At 38.9% G+C, this 20,671-nt stretch overlaps 1 protein-coding gene across 7 annotated transcripts in view; it reads right to left on the reverse strand.

Annotated features, from left to right (window-relative positions):
* mcf2lb (mcf.2 cell line derived transforming sequence-like b) overlaps positions 1-20,485 on the reverse strand; it is a 42,292-nt gene extending 21,807 nt beyond the window's left edge. For 2 of the 7 annotated variants that reach the window (XM_078940088.1, XM_023950794.2), the window contains exons 1-3: positions 19,841-20,485; positions 4,058-4,141; positions 1,780-1,894 (exon numbers count right to left, since the gene is read on the reverse strand). In XM_078940088.1, coding sequence (XP_078796214.1) covers positions 1,780-1,894; positions 4,058-4,141; positions 19,841-19,919 — 278 coding nt within the window. In that variant the 5' untranslated portion in view covers positions 19,920-20,485. Of the gene's footprint in view, positions 1-1,779; positions 1,895-4,057; positions 4,142-10,129; positions 10,551-13,560; positions 13,756-14,057; positions 14,581-19,840 lie in introns of those variants that run through there. The other 5 variants (XM_023950792.2, XM_023950791.2, XM_023950793.2 and 2 more) reach the window with 4 other exon arrangements.
* Positions 20,486-20,671: the final 186 nt, after the last annotated feature.

Below are 20,671 nucleotides of genomic sequence, written 5' to 3' on the forward strand. Positions count from 1 at the left end.
ATCATCAGAAAAATGCCACATGAACATGTTAAAAACACAATTTTCATCAGAGACTCATGCAAACACAGCAATACACACATAACTAACGGCAAAACAAAAAAGATATGCTGTTATGTAAGATTTAATTTGCTTAAATTTGTTTATGATGGGGTTAAATGGGTTCAGCTTTAAAACGAGCTCTGTGTCCTTGTTATGTCGTTATCTGTTTCAACAATATTAATGTAATAAATTGCATTTAACATTGTTGTTTGATAAATTTTTATTTTTATTTTTTAAAGTTAAGTTAAAATAATGAGATTTATTAATAATGTTTGTCATTTTTCCAATAGAAATAACACATTTTCTCCCTCAGCTTTTGCTTTTTTGTGCAAAAGGGGCATGTGTTGTGTTGAAGAAAGGGATATCAAACAAGTTTAAAAAAACTACCCTTTTTTATACTAAAAACTTTGAGGTATACTCTAAAGTGCAAAAATCTATGGAAATTATTCGTCTAACTCCATATACCGGTACTCCTCATGGATAAGTCTTTTGCAGATAGTAAACAAAAGTGAGTGATTTCACAGAAACAAACTAAATGGCAGAAAGTCAATTAGTCAGATAACAACAGAGTTTGAACAAATTTACTAAAAAAAAACAAAAAAAAAACAGAATCTCTGAAAGGACAAGTTACAGTTTTCAGCAGGATGTTCTGGATATGTCAACTTTTTTCTTTTCTTTGTTGTCTTTTCTGGTTTGATTGAATACATTCATAATATGTACATTTGTATTCATCTTTTCACAGAGGTGAACTCTAGCCTGCACTGAATCTTCTCCTTTATGCCTCATGTGTTTCTGGTCAGGTGATCAGGAGGAAGTTAACAGGGAATGAAGTTTTTTCTATTGTTGACCCTGCACTTTGAAGCACTTCTGCTCATTTGACATGCCTTAAAAAACATTTTGAATGGGTCCTATTGGAATCTCTATCATAGCTTAAAGCTACATTATACATTTTTGCGCATTTATTAAATTTTGGTCCTTCATGATACCGTGCATAGATGTCTGTTGAGGGTTTAAGTCAATGGATCTTTACATGAATTCGGTTTTGAGGTGTTCAAACTTTTTGGTTGGTTGAGAAATAGGCAGTTTAGGTGTATTTTATGTCGTTTTTACGCAATTATTACATAAATCTTTTCCAACTGTGGAAGATTTTTGTGAGATGCATACACAAATTAGTGGCTTTCTACGACCGTTCTACGTATGTCTAATGGACTTTTCACGCATTTACCACCTATGTTTTTGATTTTCATATCACGTTATAATTATGTAATCTTCATACAAATCCCTAATGAATTGAATTGCATATAAACAGCACAATAATCGCCCACGGAGTATGTTTTACTTTGATTGACGTTTTCTTTGCTTGGTTTATTCGTACCTGCTTTTATTGTGGTTCATTCGTGAGGCATCTGTGTAAATTTGACGTGAAGACCAAACATTTTCTCACTTTTTTCACATATACTCACATATTACCAATTTTCATCCGTGCCATATGCGCAAAATGTACATAGTGGCTGTGTAACAAGGTCTTAAAATGTTTATTTAGCTTTTTGATGTTGCAAATAAAGTTGAGTTAACTCTTCCCTGTTTTTACCTGACCTATCAACAAACTTTTACCAAAAAAAAACATGATTAGCATCTAAACAAAGTACTTAAAATGCAAGGAAGTAACACAGGAGCAGCTTAGAGTGTAAATAAGAATGTTGGATGAACTTTTGCTGTGCTTTTGTGAAAAAACTATACCTTGGCACACTTGTTAGATAGGATAGGACATTGTGAAACTCTCTGTCCGTGATCTCACTGAACGCTGGGAATTCTGGGAACACGATGACCGGGCTGCCATTATCCCCTCTACCCCCTAAAAGAAAGACAAAGTAAAAGACCAACATTTATGTCACACATGCGGTTGTCAGTCTAAAAGTTCCTCCCGCAGTTGATATAATAAAAGTGAATTTAAAAGAAATGTTGCCCCCAAAAAAATGACAGTTAAACTGGAGCTTTACTACATTAGAATTGATCAATATGTAAATTCAACCTCAGGCAAATAAATAAAGGTGAATCAAAAGAATTTGATAAGTGCAAATTTCAATTTCAGGATATCTGTTGAACAGATGGCCCCACACTAGAAACACTGGTCAAAGTCATTTTAGCAGACAGATTTTCAAGCAGGAGGATGAAAAATAAAAAGGCTACAAGTATGTTTGTTGACTGTCTGTTGAAGCCGGTTTTGTAAAACGTCATGTCTGAAGTGGTGAAGTGCATTCATGAACAGGCCGGCCTCCTTTAGACACAGTAAAAACAGGCAAACACGTCCTTTTCCTTGCAGAGCAGCCACTCTTTCAGAGCATGTGGCTGGAATTTCAATCTGTCTGCCTTTTCTTCTCTCATCTCCATGGCAACAGCAAGTGCATGGTCATGCTTTCTTCTTGGATGTTTCTCTGTGAGATGCTTCTAAACCTGCTGTTGGAAGTCGCAAATTGAGGATTTGAAATGCCAGGAGTGACCAAAAAAAAAAGGAAAAAAAAGAATTGAATTGTACCGTTAATTCTAGAAAATGTACCACTTAGGAAATCTTGTAGTAGAATTTCCATCAGACTAAATCCATATCCTGTAAACTGATCTGCTGTTTTTAACCCTTGTGCTATCCTATGACCCCACCCTTACATTAATGTGTTCCCCCTACCATGACAAAGGTGGATAAACCTGAATAGGATTTCATGTAATCCATGGACACCAGTGAAGATCACAAATCATTGAAGAAAAAAGGTTCAGAGCACTGTCTAGTGGGTCTAGATGACCCAACTCCCAATGTTAAAGTGCCTAGGATAGCACAAGGGTTAATAGAACGCTGGTAACTAATTCCTCCATTCTGGGATCAATAAAGTTCTATTCTATTCTATTGTTTTTCTAACACTTTTCTCAACAATATTTGGAAAATACCTGCTTCTTTCTCACATACATTGTTTTATGACATTGTCACAATTTAACACATTAATAATTTCTCCTCATTTTTCTAGCTAATTTAGACTCAACAAATTTAGTAACTTTTTGTAGATGTAAAATGAACTTTACAGACAAAAGTTCTGATTTTTATTGTGTTGGGGATTTTTCTGTTTTCTCTAATCGATTTTCTTTCCGTTCCTAGAAAAGGTCTTGCCTTTTGTCAGGCCCTTGAAGAATATAGTTCTTATCTGTCTTGAATAAATAAAGGTTTAATTAAAAAATAAATACCAAAACAACTGTATTTCCTGCTAAGGTGTCATAGGTACTGTGGAATCTACCCTTCATACTTTGTAAAACAAAATACATAAATGTCATGTTCGCAGATGCAAAAGGAAAAAAAATCCTTTAGGTAAAAAAATATACATTTTAATTAATTAGAATATCAACCACAATTTGAATTCATCTAACTAAATAACAGTAAAAGCCATAGTTCTTTAATAATAATGCATTAAGACATCATACAGACTTGGTTCATGTTTTTGGTTTATTATTGATCATTTTGATAGAAAGAACTTAAAGCTAAAAAAAAGGTAGGATCAGTAGCAACACTTAAAGTTGTAAGTTTAGTTTTTTCAGTCTTTGTTTTCACACAAAATTTTTTTCCATTTTCCTTCTTTTTTCTTTTTAAAGTTGTATACAGATCAAATATTTATATTTTTGACAATCCTTTGATTCCAAGGTAGATACACAATTTATATAAATTAAAGAGAAAAACTGTATAAAACAGATCATGTTGACCTGAATAGACTGGAGCTTTTAAAGTAACATGAAGACCACAAACAGAAAAGTGTCAACTGATATGAAAAGAGCAGTACAAATAAAAGGTAGTGAAGAGGAAAAAGAGATGATCCATTTGCATAGCAAATGTTAAATACCAGATGAAGAGAATTTCCACTAACTATGCAAATATCAACAGAACAGAAAACATACTGCAGTCATAACAGGTGAAAATGAAGACAGCAAGCGGTTTATGCGTATTACATAGCATTTGAAAGTACAGGAAAGTAGAATGAGTTACCTGAAAGGAAAGCAAACTGTTTTTTGAGGTCGGTGGTGATGTCTGCTGCTCGGAGTGGACTGCTGTCCAGCTGCATGATCTCATCTGGAATGAATAACAAGACAGAACTCTGAGCTCAAGATAAAACCCGGGTAAAGTTTGCACATGTTGGTACAGATAAATGAATGTCACTGCTGGTTGTGCATCCTAACATTCACACATTTGAACTCATACCAGACTATGGCTACATTCACACTGCAGGGCTTCATGCTCAATTCGGATTTTTTGAAAAAAATCAGATTTTTTTGCAAGGCCGTTCACATTTTTAATTAGATGCGAACTTTTGTGATCTCCTGTGTGACCGTGAAATGACCCAGAAGTGACCCGCATGCGCAGAAGAGTACTCAACGGTGAACGACGTCACTCGTTGTTTGCGGAAGTAGCTAACGTTAACAATGGATGTCAACAACAGTGTTGTCAACAGCGGAGCTCTTTTTGCATTATTACATTTGTTTTCACAAAGGAGCCAGCACAATTACAATCTTCTCATTTTAAGAAGGCAATGGAGCCAGGATCGTCTGTACCCACTGTTCTGGAATTGGGATTTGAATGTGTGCTGGATGTTGTGTTTTACGGAGGAAGGAGAACGATAATAAAAGAAGGTTTCCCCCAGCAGAACTGCAATTGACTCTTTATTAACTCGCTCTGGAGAATCTAAGGGTCCGAACAGGGAAGTGAACCCCGGAGGAGGATCCGCCTTCTGTCCCCCACGCTTCTGACCACGGTTGGAAAGGGAAAAAAAAAAGTCATGGCGGGTAAGGTTCAACACCACGCTTGGCCATTTCGCAAGAAATTTTTTCAAAAACTGCCCGATTGCAATAAGAGCTCTCGAGTTTGACCTGAATAGAGTCGTCACCCCAAATATTAATCAAATCGGTGACCTCGCTTCTCTTCCACTGACTGGTCTCAGCAGCATCGTCCACCATGGTTGATGTTTATGTTCTCGATGCCGCCTACTTCAACGCAGAATGATGACGTTTGTATCGTATCAATGATGTACGGGTCGGATACATGTGGCCTGGCCGTTCAGACGGAGGTCGCATTTTAAAAGATTGGATACATATCGGATTCAGGACCACATACCCAAATGGCCTGGGTCGCAGTTGAAAAGATCGGATCTGTGTCATTCAGACCGTCATGAAAAGATCAGATACAGGTCACATAGGGGAAAAAAAAAAATCGGAATTGGGTCATTTCAGCCAGCAGTGTGAACGTAGCCTAAGTTGTGTCATTGGAGCTACAATTCAGTACCAATGATGGAGGTTCTATTGCTTTCTGAAATCTGTTTGTCAGAAGTCAAAGCTCTGTTTCCCCTCTAGTCATTGGCAGGAACCATCTCCAGATTTGTAATCACACTACATCTCCCGGCAACCCCAGCACACAGTATCTGGATGCCACACACCTGACTTTCATTTACAATCACTCACAGCAAACTTAAGCACTGTACTGAGCTTCACTCAGTGTTAAGTATTGTTTGTGCTACTCTGCCTGCATTACAGAGCGTTACATCTGGATCAGATCTTCTGGTTTCCTGACCCCGTTTTGTCTCTGACTCTGTTTGCCTGCTGCCTGCCCCGATTCTCACCTGGATCCTGACTACTCTCATTTCCTCTCTGATGCTCCCTTGCCCTTGTTATTGACCCCTGCCTCCCCCTTTAGCTTTGTGGACCTTTTAGCTGCGCTAATAAACCTGCTGCAATTGGAACCAGACGTCTGCCTCTTTTGTGACACTGTTAAATTGATTTGTTGTTTTTTATGTTAACAGGAAACCTCCACAGACTTTTGCATCTTAAATTCTAACCCATTGGCCGATTTTCTTTAAATCAACATAAAAAAAATCTGCCAATAGGGTCAGAAAAAAATTCTTATTTTCAGGAAAACATTCTAGTTACTACGACATGTTTTCTCAAACTAAGATTATTTTGCTTTGGGAAAAATTTCTTGACAAGATTATTTTACTTGCAAAAAATAGCACAATTTCTCATGAAACATGGGGCATCTTCCTTTCCTAAATTCAGTTTTTGCAGTGTATACTTTGTTGGGAGATATTTTTTTGAAAGAGATTTGTTTAGACCGTGCCCCCATAATCCATTCACTGATTATACGTGGATCCAGAAGAACCTAATGCTACAGTTTTTTTTTAAAGAGGCTGCTTTCAGAAAGGAGTCAAATCCTACAGAGTCCCACATTAAAAAGTCAGATTTTACACCAAAAATAGACTTTTTGATAATCTGGTTTAAATTTTTTTCAATATTTTGGGAACATTAGATAAAGATGTCAAATGCCAATTTTTTTTAATATTAATTGAGGCTCTTGACAATTTTTTAGGAAATAATTTGACGGAAGACAAAAACCACAGAATTTGTAAGTGGTAACATGAAAGTGGAATTTTAAGTGGTTCTTTTTATTGTTTTAACAAATAGTTTAATCCCCTTTGACCTGCCCTCTTTGGCTGAGCAGCTGCTCAGGAAAATAGCGACTTTTCTGTTGGTTGTATCTCCATAGCAACCATTTTATGTTTTGGAATTGGTATTTTGTCTATCACACCTACCGTCCAAATATGTTCGTCTCATATGCCAGATCGTTTTGTTAAAGTTGAGCCAACAACTCATGCATTAAAGTTACACAATATAACTGTAAAAAATGTGCAAGTAAAAGGAAAACAGCACTTATATGAGTTGGCCAAACGAACGCAATTCAAAATCTGCAACTTCTAAAGCCAACTTTTCTCCCTAAAGTAGCTTCCCAACGGTGTTCATGGGGTTTAAAATGATAGATTGAGGTCAACAAAACTTCGGTTGTGGTGTCTGTGAAAATGGCAAAATTGGCAAATTTCACACTTTGATGGAAAACGGCCACCAATCTGTAGGTCCTGTGGCCATCCCATAACAAATTTAAAATGTCTTTTGGGAATCCCAGACGTGTGTGAATTATTTATTTTTGAGCCCCATAAGAGATTTTGGCCCTTTTCGTTTTTTGATAATCTTCTTTTGCTGTGATGTCATCTGTTTTTTAGGGAAGGGGGTTGTTCAATATGTCAAAATTGTATTTTCCCTGCATACTATGTGCATGCAAATTTTGGTGGGTTTTTAAGTATGAAGCAAGGGAAAAAAATTTGCTCAAAGGTGCAGTAAGAAATAAGGATTGCATAAACAATTTGGCCCTTGGTGTCCAGGACTGCTGTGGGATATGATCATGATTGTCCATCATAGAGACAAAGCTGCAGGTGTCAGGGCATCACCAAGATGTTCAAGAACTTTCACATGAAGTAGACTTCATGACCTCCATCATTTTATGTTGCTCTAAATGGCCTTTACTTTGTCACCCCGCCACACCCTGCCCCCAGAACCTCCCACGTGTATCACATCAAAGGCAACACCCCCTCCAGGCCAAAATAGAGGCTATTTTGTTACTGAAAAATCCCCTCCTGAACGCCCAATTTCAGCTTCAACACCTTCTCACAGACACTTATTATTCCAGGACTCCTGCAGAAGTCTCTTCACGTCTCATCAATTGTAAACAATTGGAAAAACCCCTCCAGCCTCCCTTGTGAAACACGAGGCCAGTATCGGATGCAACTGAAGCTCTCGTCAAACAAACAGCGAAACTATTTCAGTCCAGTTTCTGAACTCTGACCGTCTGAGGACGGTGAAAGTAATCCAGTGTATGACAATGAATATTCATTTTTTGATCCTTTTTAGCTTCAATTGCTGATATACAAAGAAGGTGCTCCAAATTTTAGGAGAAAGAAAAAGATCCTTTTAAGCAACAAATAAATAAATGTTGCCTTTTGACCAATAACAAAAGATGACACACCAATGTCGATACAAAACAGAAACTCAATAAATACTGCGTAAAGAAAGAAATACTGATCTGTAACCAGAAGTTTAAGTGTCAAAGTACTTTCTACTTTTTACCATTGTAAAACTATCAGTGTGTTATTGCACCACTTTGATGTAGTTTCATCAGTTCATAAAGACCAGGTCTTTTGACTGAACTAAAGTGGGTCTTAACATGCTGGATTCAATGTTTAAATGGATTGCCTTTGCTTTTTGTAGTTAATTTAGAACATACTTTGCAAAGTTGATTCATGTTTTCATTTTATTTTGTGGGTTTTCTTCTGAACAAACATCTAATTAAGTCAAACTTAGATTTAACAGATTCGCAGTTGACCCCACCATGTCAGAAAAATTAGTTTTTATTCATTCATTTATTTATTTGTTTGTTTATTTAACAGGGACAGTGCACATTAAAAGCATGGTTGCAATGCGCCAGAACTAGCCTAAATGCTATTTCTCATCTGTAGTCCCCGGACAGGTGTTAAATTGTCAACCTAAAAACTTCAAAGCATGAATTAAATACATAAATTGAAAATATACATGTACAATAAACAATCATTTAAAATACATAAAACATGTCAACAGGGAAAAACATAAAAACAAATATAAAAGACACAAAGGTGACAGATCAGACAAGGAGGGGCAGGCATTAAAATAGTTCAATGTAGACATGTTTGTTGTGATATAAACCAGTTTTTTAGGTGCTTTTTGAACAGAGTGTATGTGGTGACATCTCTTATAATGTGAGGAACAGAGTTCCACTCTTGTGCTGCTGTTACGGTAAATATTTTCAAAGCCTTCCTAGAAGTCTTCTAAGTATTTATTAATGCCGTTTTTAGCCAAAGTAAAAAACAAAACAAAAACCTGTGTCTTTTATAAAAAATAGTTTCTGCAGAGGAGCAGTAGCTCATTAGAAGTTTGCTTGGCACAGTGTAAGCCTGCCCTTACTTCCCATTATCCATCTGTTTACACGCTTGCCTGCTAGCGTACAGCCTCTCACAACCCCAACCTAACGTTGTCAGTGCAACAAAAATGGTGCGCAATACAAAAGTTGTCCAGTTTTGAGTCGGATGTCAGCTCAGATGAGGAAAACAAAGACCTACATGAAACAGGTCGTCTAAAAGTGGATGCATCCGAATGGGGCAATCCAGGGAGCTTTTGACCCACTGATTGTGGCTTCAGTGTCATAAATACAAGCTTTTCCCAACAGCATTTTTTCATCTGCTCCTGATTCAAATGGTTTTGAATAAAGGAATACTCAGAATTTTTTTTTAATGACCGCCATTATCAGACAAAATGCAACAAGATCATGTTAAAAACACCAAAAACACAATTTTGGTTGGAGTGGCTCTTTAATTAAACAACTTTTGCTGCTCATAGTGATAAAGGAACAACTGCTGCTATGCATAAACCCTTCCATGACTCTCCCTACATGCCCACACATAAACGCACACATCCACCACATGCTGTTTGAGAAGTTAATGTTCTTCCAAAGGCTTAACGAAGGGAATTAGCGTCCGCTCACGCTCAGGCTGACAAATCTAACCTTAGTGGGTCACTGTCACACACCTGGACAGCCCAACAGTACTGACACAGATTAAACAAGGATAGAACACACCAACTGAGACACAGGTTGGATTTCTGATTCTACATTCATACAATTAGAGGTCCAGCTTCAGATACACGCAAAAAGTCAAAACAGTTTATTTTTCTGTATATGTCCTGGTCGGAGTAAACAGTAGTGTCAGGTATTTTGTCCTCATCTAAATTTGAAAGCAATATTTTTAAACTGTTGCAGAATTTTTCTTCATGCGTTCCTTCACTCACAATAACTTAAATATTTCATTTTTTTTCAGATGATAAAAGTGTTGCTATTGAGTGGCTGCATCTGTACAAACCGGTCAACAGAGAACACCATGCTGAGTCCAGTGGAATTATAATAACAGCCATTGAATGCTGCAGATAACCGACACAGAGCATGACAACGCTGGAATAACTTCCTCTTCATAGAGCAAACGGGAAGTTGAGGTGATCTCTACATTAAACTCAATTTGCAAATCCCGAATGTTTTTCCGTCTGTCAGCAGCAGGACGTCAGAGGGACGTGAGGGTGTTTCGAGATTTTTTAAAAACCATGGTGGAAATGTTTTTTCGATGGGTCAGAAATACGGTGACAAAAAGAGATCGACACCTACCACAGATCCAACTGCAGCGGCGAGACAACCTGCAATAAGTCTCCATTTCCTCGATGGATATCCGAACTAAATGTCCACACCCCTCTGCTGGACCCAAACAAACACTCAAGGCTCTCCCCATCTTTTCCTCTTTGCTTCTCTCATCCTGGTCCCCAGGTTCTACATTTTTCAGTGGTTCCGTGTGATGGCCTCCATCTCTTTCTAGTCTTTCTTTGCGTTCTTCGTCATCCACACACAGGAGTTCCCATAGGGCTGTACTCATAACCGAGTTCAACTCTACTCTCTCCTGGCATCCATTTGAACTTAAAAGCCCATCTGATTGAAGGTCTATGTTAAACCCAGATTGTAAGTCAAACTCTGGTTCCTCCTCCATAAAAAAGCCTGAATCTAGCATTTCCTCTTCTCCCATTCCATTCCTTGTTCACTCTTGCTCTGCAACATTTGTTCTGTGAACAAATTATTGCATAGACTGCTTCCTGGTCGAGCTGACTCCACCTCTCCTCAGACTCCACATCCAGCCTCCTCCTGCTGCCAGGTTACAGGTGCTCAGCAGCCTGCAAACATCAGTCAGTAACTGAGAGGACTTCCTATTCTAACCTCATGTTACCTTTCCTTTATACAAAAGCAGCAGTGTAGAGCTCATTCCCACTTTTTTCTCTTCACCCATCCACCCTTTTCCGAGCCCTGAAAGGACAAAGGCTACAGTCTCCTCAAATGACAGACGATCCAATTGTGACCCTTTAAAAGCTCGTCAGCTATAGGAAATAAAATGTTGCAAAGTAAAATGTCAGTGTTTTAGATAATGCAGCTTGCACGGCTCATGTACCTCACTGAACAAAATCCCTTTTCTGCCTTATCTCACAAGATGAGCAGCAAACGTACAAAGCCTCCATTTTAACCGCCGGACCATTGATGCAGTCCCTGCCTTCCTAGTTACCCATTCACTGACTTTCAACTGAGACCTCTATTCTTGCTAATTTCTATCAAAAGGACTTTTTCTACAACTTTGTGACAGAAAGAAGCATTCCCAGAGAGACACTGTTAAACTGACAATTTACTTTTAAATGCAGTGACTCAGAGGACTCATAAAATAGATTTCTCCATTGTTGTATAAAAAAGTAATTTCCTGAGATTAAAATGTGAAAAAGAAAATAAAAAAGGGTAAAAGAAACTGAAGGTTATCAGTTCAGTTAGAGAAACTGAATGAATTAGCGTAAAATGTCAATGTGAGTAGGTGTGTACACTAAGCAGTAGACTGTGTGGGGTTTTGGTGGCGTCAAAATAATCTATAGGAGTTTCTTTATTGAATTTCAAAAAGAATATCTATCTAACTACTATATCTTTACAAAACATCAGATTCATCAACAAAACTGTTAACAAAGTAACTTAAAAAAGGTTGAACTGCCTGTTCAAGAGCTAGCATTAGTTATTAGTTCTTGCTTTTACATATTGTATTTATATATTGTAACCCTTTAGGTAAAGAATTAGAGTGTATCGTATAGCAACAAAGATAGTTGAATCTGTTGTGTATCAGTTAGTGGAGCATGTATCGAGATGCATATTAAAACCTGCAAGAGGAAAAGATACACAACCCCATTACAGCCCCATCCAGATCTGTACTTTTGTGCTTTCATTTTCTGAGCCGTATAAAGTGAAGGCTCCTCTAAACAGATATAACTGTCACTAAAGATCTGGCTTGTTGGGAAGAGACTAGAATAGTGATAGTAATGGATGTCAAAAATGCACCCAAATGTTTTTCTACATGTCCTAATCTTTTTTCTCTTTTTTGGAAGGTAAAACAAAACCATGAGAAAACTGACTGGTTCTGCTGTTCTGTAACACTTAGTCTGGTGTAAACTCCTGTTTTGGAATACTTTTACCCTCCAGGCAGGCTCAAGCATCATGTGACTGAAACTATTACCGAAAAAGGTTGCTAGTTTGACTTATATCCTTATAAGGAAGCCAACAATCCCAACTCTGGCAATTAGGGTAGCACACTGTATGTGACATTAAGAAAACAGTTACTATAAAGGTTTTTTTGAACATATTTTGAACGGCTAAAGATTTAGCTTCATAAGGTGGGCTGAAAGATCAACAGAAATAAATTTAAAAAGTCACAAGCAGTGTTTTATGCCCTCTTTCCCCCCCAAGTAGCTTCCCAATGATTCTGGCGGAGTTAGAAGTGATAGATCAAAAATCCCTAGGAGGTAAAAGGTACTAAAAGATTGTTGTTTTTTTAGGGAATTCAAGATCGCAGCCTTTTCTCAAGTCAAACAAAATTTCAGTTGTGGTTTTAGATTTAACCTGGTGATGTGTGTGTGTGTGTGAAATTTTGTGAAGAACACTTGAACAAAATTTTTTCCCCCCAAAATTCAGAGAAAATGTGAAAATTGCAAAATTTCACACGTTGACACAAAATGGCCACCAAGTCGTAGGTCCTTTGGCCATCCCATATTTAAAACTTCCTTTGAATATCCCAGAAACGTGCGTTTTGGTTTTGTTAGTGGACTTTGAAGTATTTTTTTATGAGCCCCAAAAGAGATTTTGGCCCAATACATTTTTTCATCATCATCATGTCATCATTTTTTGGGGGGGAGGGTATGATCACAGTGGAGCATTGTTTAGCGCTCTTGCCTCACAGCAAGATAAGGCTCCTGGTTCAAGATGAAATGGAAAAAAAGGAAAATGTTCACCATGCCCAAAATGAATTTTCATCAGGTACTAGGTGCATGCAAATCTGGTAAGTACTAAGTTTTTGGTAGGAGTAAAATGTTCGCTCTAACGCCTAACACAGAAGGATGAATTAAGTTTTTTTTTTTTTTGCAGAAGCAAATAAACTTTGCTTCGGGAAACGATCTGAGAAAAGTCTAGGGAGCAAAAATGAACAAAACCCCCCTGCCTCCCATCCCCAAACACAACAGCAGCAGGAAGACTCAGACAGAGTGTACACTCATTTCTACAGTGAGCTCCCTTGAAATTTGCAGAAAAAGGATCAGCACTTCAGCAGATGAAGAGATTTATAACTACTTTATAGGTCTGCGTTTTTGCTTCTCTTTCACTGACTTGTAGTTTTAGAAAAAAAAATCTGCCTTTAATTTATAATCCTTCTAGTTAATGACTTTTCCAGAAGTTCAACCAAAAGGAAAAATTCTTTAAATATCATCCAGCTGCAGCTACTGACAAACCCTCCCTTCTAAGCAGCCAAGCAGTTTGGAGCACAATCAGCAAAAAAATCTTCATACATGCTACCCTGGTAAAAAGACGAGAGGGTAGAGATGTTGCAACATGTAAATATAGCATTTTTTAATATAGTGAGCGGATGAGCTGTTACAAAGTTCATGCCCTTTGACAGTATTTGCAAAAACACGTTTTGAAATCTAGAGCTATGCGCAAAAGATGCATTAAAACCAAATTTATAGCCTCTGACTCACAAGGTTTAAGTGGTACCATTTGTATGCCTGTATCCAATTCAGATGCTCGATTCTTCTTCTTCTTCATCGTCCTTCTTTTGCCAAGAGCAGAACCTTTGACAAACACTAGCAACTCCAGAACAGAGACAAGCAGGAATCCTGCAGCAGCGCATCTGCAGGTAAAGGGGGGCTGTGTGCAGCAAAGGCGACGGAGAAAAAAACCCACCACTGCAGCTGGGAAGATCTGCTAGTTGCGGCACAGTCACGTGCTTTCACACACAAAATGTTATGCACAGACACACAAGCAGCTCAGAGGGACGGGGAGCTCACAGGAAATACTGTGTCTGAGGGTCTAGGCATGGTGCCCTACAGAACCCGGTCCATTGCTCTCATCGGGAACGCATTAAGAACAGAACTCTTGCTTGCATAAATTTCTCCACATGTGCACAGATGTGCAGTAGATTCTACACAAACACGCACGCACACACAGTAAGTGTTTCCCTTACTGTCACTCTTACCATCCCAGCCTGTCCAGGAGTTTTTGTGGCCGGCGGTACTGAAAGGGAAAGGAGATCCAAACCCAGAGATGTCCAAGTTCTGGATCAGATGGCTGAGGCGGTTCACAATCCTGTAGGATGCCTCCCCACCTTCCCGCAGGAATTCATGCAGAGACATGACTGCTGGACTTGCACAGAGGACGACCCCCTCAAAGCTCCAACAGACCTCAAGATGCAAACATAGGAGGATTGTCTTTCTGTTGTAAAGTGCCGGGTCACTGAAGACCACAACGCCACGCTCTCACATGCATCCCACGATGAAATCTCTGCTCTGGATACATGCAAGGCAAGCCCGGCATCCTCTGCAGTGCCACATCCAGGGACAAGCGCAGAGCAAAGCGGGTAAAAACAGCTGACTCACTCTCAGTACGAACTCCACTTCCAGCCTTTGTTTACTCTAAAAAGTCAGACCAGATCCAGAGCCGCACACACACACTTGCAGAGATGACAACACAAAAGTGCTCCCAACACTTCTGACACTTGAAAGTTGTGAGAGGGTTCTAGGAAAGCACCAAGAGGGAGGAGGTGGGGATGACAACAGAAGTAGAGGGCAGCCGGTAGGGCACAAATCCCCTTCTGCTCCTCAGGCTAATTATATTCCTTCACTCTTTCACTAATCTGCCCTTTCTTTCCCTCTTTTAATCTCTCTCAATTCACTATATTCATGTAAAACAAGAATGCAAAATAAAAAAATAAAAATAAATAAAACACAAACACGAGAAACTGTAGATGCTATTTAGATTTAAATAAAAACTATAACGCTACACAAAAACATTCTGACACGCACAAGAAGCGAACCGTGTGAATACATTGTAAATTGATACAAAAAATGAAAGCACTAGTTTCTTGCAAATTTATAAACTTTTCTGTGTACCGGTATTTTATTTTTGAACAAACTGAATCTTATAGTTAAAAGGGGAAAGCAACCTGCAACTTTAAGGTTTAAAAAGAGGAAGGAGAGCATTCTGGGATACTAATGAGGAGACTGCAGGGGACCAGACGCAATGTCAGTTCTGCATCCAATGACATTCACAGTTCCCGCTCCTGAGCTCCAGGTCATCCATCCCACTGACAGGGAACTCATTTGTCCTTGAAGCTGTGAAAGCATAAACACAAAACACACACAGACACACACACCTCTATGCTCTGTGCTGCAGTGATGGAGACTCTGCTGGTAGCAAATATAAAATGATAGACATTTATAAATCAGTCTTCTAATCCAGCACATAACTTTGAAAAAAAAAGCATATTCTGACCATATGTTCACCTTTTGAAACAAAACAATTACTTTAAAGTCACTACTTTCAGAAAAAGTAGTGACTTTTTTCACTACTTTCACTACTTTCAGAAAAAGTAGTGACTTTTTTCACTACCTTCACTACTTTCAGAAAAAGTAGTGACTTTTTCTGTAAGTATTTTTTTTTAATTTGGTTCTATTGTGGAATGTCAGAACCATGGGGATTTTTTGAGTACCAGCTTCAATTCACACGGATTTAGGCTAAACCAAGGAGCGATAGTATAAAGCCAACATTTTAGTTTCAGATTCAATTTCTGTTTTGACATTGAAAAACAGGTCCTGGCACAGAGTCATGTTGGTATAAAACCTCCAAATAACCACAAGTGTGATCGGCTAAAGCAGAACAGCTTCAACCTTGTTCCTCGACAGGTCTAGAGCTTCTTCTTCATTAGAACCTGAGCCATACCTTTCAGCTCACCTGCAGGAACAGTGTTATGATAAATAAGGACAGAACAGGCCTAGGTTAAACTGACCAGTCGATATCGGTTCATTTTGAACGATTCAATTCTCTGCCCTCAAATGGATCCAGGATATCTTTAGCCAAAACTTCATCCAGTGTGACTCAGAGATAAATGCTTGGATACTGAACAGTGCAGGTAAAGTTTTCCAAATTCCTTGGATTTCTTGCAAGATAATCAAGTGTAAATGAAATGTGTACAAACAAGTAAACAAGAATGAATGTCAAATCCATTTACATTTTAGTTGTAGTTCAGCCAACTGTTGTTTTTCCACATCCAAATAACCCAAAGGGAACAATACTAGAACATTCTACACACTGTATGGTCACATGTCTTTGCTAATTTCAAAGTGTTTGGACTGGAATGATGGACGGATCAGTTTTTGCTGACATCACATGTGTGTTGTCCGCTGTATTGCACTTGGTGATTTTAACTTTAGAGTAAAATAAACCTACTGTTCCTCAATCCAAATAGTATTTTACAAAATCAATACAAATCATTGATTTTATTTTAAAACTATTTTATAATGGTATAGGTCGATTCGATTAACACCTTGTGTCAAACAGATCAATCTGGTTGGATCGTGATAATATAAATCGATTTGTCAATTGATCGTTACACTCCTAGTCACAAATGTCAAGACTCATCAGCAAAGACAACAAAACTTGCACACATAAATGTCAATATGGGATTGCTATAGACACTTCAAGAGCCCAAAAAATTACTTTTCAAGCTCAGATTGTTTCTCTGAATCACACACCTCCTGGTTTCGCTGTCTTGAGGATTGTAACTCCCCGGAGGTGCAACTACAAAAACACAAACATATTCTAGGAACGCTGGATACTCTGAGCCTTTCACTGCTGCTTATGTAACTGCAAACCAGTGTCAAAACATTTTCGGCAACCCAAAGGTGCAGGGAGTGCTGAGACAGAGGGGACGTGGGTTAGCCAGCCTCTCTGCCTCTCATGCATTAGTCTCAGTCCAGTCTGTCAGTTTGCAGAACATGAACTGCATTACAATGAGCACAACAATGTCTTGGACTTCCATTCTTCAGAGTAACTGCACTTTAGAGGGTTATCAAGAAGTTGCTGTTCGTTTGAGTTGCTTTGTCTGTCTAAAACTCAAATGAGCAGCAAACGTCTTGTTGAGCTGCACTGAGGAGCCGAATTTATCTGACAGATTTGAATAAATGGGGAATTTTCACAGATTCAATTTCAACTAAAAAGTCTAAATTGTGTGCAACAGAAAGTCAGTCCACGCCACAAAAGATGATTTAGGAGCTTAGATTTAACCACCAAGACCTTCAGCAATCCACTCTTTTGTCAATTTTTGCAGTTGCTGGATATAAAGACGTGGCAACAAGTATGAAAGGTCTTCTACAAGAAAGTGTTTCCCCTATAGAGCATACAGGCTCTATGGTTTGGCTTCCTCCATTCATGCAGACTCTCTGGAGGAACTCAGAAAGGTTTTTTATGGCAACTAACCGACTAAATGCTAAAACACTGAGAATGTGATGCTACAGCAATGCTTGTTTCTCTCTTCCTTACTAGACGACGGCTAATCATGCCAGCCTGCATCCATCTGGCCCAACACCTGCTCTGCCTTTAGGGATGAACAGCACAGCTCACTTGCTGAGCTTTCCACTCAAACAGTTTAAGGGACAACAAGCGACTAAGATCAAGAATCACCTATTTGCCTCCTAGACAGCTGGGCTGCCCTAAACATGCCTAAGCTTATTCCAGATTCACCTCAACTTAGAGCACAACGTGATCAGAAAGATGCAAGACATTTATACCCTGAAAGACAACACATATGTGCATTTACAACATTTTTTTATGAAGAGAGTACAGAGAAGGACTGCAAGGGAACACCATGGAGAAGCTGCAACCTGGAACTCAATGAAGTGGATGAAACTCTTTAAATCAAACAGAAGTAGGTCAAATGTGTGTACTGGCACATGCATGTATGCATATGTACAACTGTTTATTAAGATATTTCTTAAAACATTTTCTTTTATCTCGTGACTTTTAAATGGCTTTCTTAATTATTTGTTTTATCTGCAACATACATGTCACTTAATCACTGGATCCACATAGTAACCATTTTTACATTTTGCACAGAACAGACATGTTTATATTTGGTATCATATTTTATTTTTTGCACTGATATGGTGACTGCGTTTAATATTTTTTAACATGCAGACAGTGACAATAAAAGTATATCGTATCTTTAATTCTAGGTTGTCCTAACTGACTTTTCACAAGGCAGGATCTTTTTTTTTTTAAATTCCTGACATGACTATTTTGATTTTTCCCAGAATCCTTCATCACTGCCCCTACTTGCTGTCTTCTTCAATCAGTTATTTCAGTCCTTGCTGAGCTTCTGCTTCTGACCTTTTGCTAATATTGTGCTGTTTGCCTGAAGCATGCATTATAAAACTCATATATGTATGTATTTCAAATAATATTTTTTGAGCTCGAATGAATGCAGTTTCATTCCTCCAGCTTGCCCTGCTGCCCTTGTCCCTCTTTCCACCCACTCACTGCTGACAGGCTTTCACCATCTCTGCAGCTGAGACGGAACTCAGACAAGCAGCCCCTGGTATGATGGCTTTAATAAGACAGGAGCAAAAACATGAAAATGATAGCTTACAGAGCAACACAAAACATAATATAGGCTGTGTCTCCTAAAAAGAAGAATAAAAAAAAAGAGAACCACAATCAAAGTCTGGTGCAGATAGAAAAAGAAAAACATTGAAGGTTAAAGATCTTGAAGAAATACTAATAGACCATTCAGAGGCTGCTCTGCATGAAAACTACGAATGCAGGAACACCTACCTGTATCTTTAGTCATACAATTATGTTAAAAATTATGCTAAATAACCACACACACATACACACAGTTTCTTTTGTGCAAAGACTAGTTTGAATGTAATTCCAATCCATTTCAGTTCATTTGTGCACAGGTTACCAACAGAATGGAGCTGCCAGAGAAAACCAGCCTGTAAAACCACCAAACAAGGTCTCTGTTATAATCAGACTGAATATTCAAAATGTGTTTTTTCTAAAAAAGAATATTAGCTATAATAAAAGTATGACACGATGGTTCGGTTAAAGGTGACAATTGTTTACTTCTCAGTTTGCTGTTTTGTGTTACAGGAAGAGGATTATTCAGTGGTAGAATCTTCCTCTCTTGTCCTCCGCCCTCAAACCCGTTCTGCGATGCACATCAACACAGAAAGGGTAGCTTTTGCTGAATCTCATATTTTCCATTTTTCGCCGCTGTTGCATTTACCCATAAGGTCAAAATACTTACAAAAAAAAATGACAGATCCTCAATGTCAGCTAATGCAACACGAGGAATGTAAACTTGTATCCATCCTCAACATCTGCTAGAAGATGTTGGAGAGAAGGGTTGGACTGTTTAGGTCACAGGTCTCAAAATCACGGCAGGAGCAGATGAGGCAGGATTTCTGAAAAACCAGCAGGGCCTCAAGGCCTGGAATATGAGACCCCTTGCTTAGGTGATTCAGTGTATACAAGCAAAATAGTTCATTTCCCATCATGCCTATCCTTAATTGATCAATTAAGCAGGTTGTCCTTTCAGGGAACAGTTAAAATTAGCTGAATAGTTTTAGGTTTTGGACAGAACTATTAAAGAGGACGGCTGAAGGAAATGTAAAGGTATTTTTCACAGGAAAGTTATTTCATCCTCTGCCTAGAGTTACTTTTTTTTAGAATTAATTTTACATTAAAAAGATGATGATAGCTTTCTTATCAGCCACAAACTTTATAAGCTAGATGTCAAAAAGAAAGGCTGAGGAAAAATATGCTTAGCTTCAGAAAGCAGCATAATGGACAGCAGCATATTAAACTCAGTTCTGGTTTTGCTTGGCTCTCCAGTTGTTTTAGATGCCTGCACCCCAAACCATGTGATAAAGACCATTATGACCATGCATTTTTGGTGGTTTCCCCACAGTTATCACTCACCTATGCACTGTGTGACAGATCTCAGCCTCTCCAGCAGCTCCCCGAGGGCCATCTCCTCTGTCTTCATCCAAAAGATCATCCTCCAGAGGGACAGCGGAAGACCAGCCCCCCAGCCTAAACACCCTTTCTTTGGAAGTAGAGACAGCTTGCCTGCTGTATTCCCAACAATACTTTGGATAGTGGATGATGCTGAAGTGGGAGGGAAGAGGGAATCTGCGCCGACAAGCCCACCAGAGCAGAAGGAATAAGGGAGGGTGAAGTTGCCCAGAATGTGACTAGCTGCTGCCTAATTCTGCTTAAAAATGTAGGATGGAGGCTACGATCGGATGGTAAATCCCACCACTTTCATTTAAAAAGGCGGCGAGCCAAGATGACTGAGAAAAATAAACGCCAGAGGAGAAGGATGCTGGAGAGGCAGATGATGGAGAGATGCTGAAGATGGAGCCACAACCCCCCCAGCAGCAACACCTGAATCCAAAAAGATGGAAAAATGGCATCAGTGGAGGTGCGGTGGAGTTGGATCAGAAGACAGCCTCCCTCAAACATGCATGTTTCAGCCTCAGCATGTATGATGCTGCAAACCTGTGCACACTTGGCAAAGAGAGAGAGGGGGAGGGGAAGTGAAGGTCAGCCTTGCAGAATCATGCAAACGCTCTATCCAACAGCGACACCCAGTGTGCACGGAAGGCACGACAGCTGCGTCATGGTCTGCGTCTGTCTGACTGGCTCCACTGGTTATGCTGCAGTGCCACCTGCTGATGACAAACGCTTGTAACTGGAATAAGCTCTGCAGGAAGAAGCAGTTACCAATAATACTTATATTTATCTTTC

Source organism: Oryzias latipes, chromosome 21 (assembly GCF_053564925.1).
Source record: "Oryzias latipes strain Hd-rR chromosome 21, Olatipes_Hd-rR_3.1".
Classification (NCBI taxonomy): Eukaryota; Metazoa; Chordata; class Actinopteri; order Beloniformes; family Adrianichthyidae; genus Oryzias; species Oryzias latipes.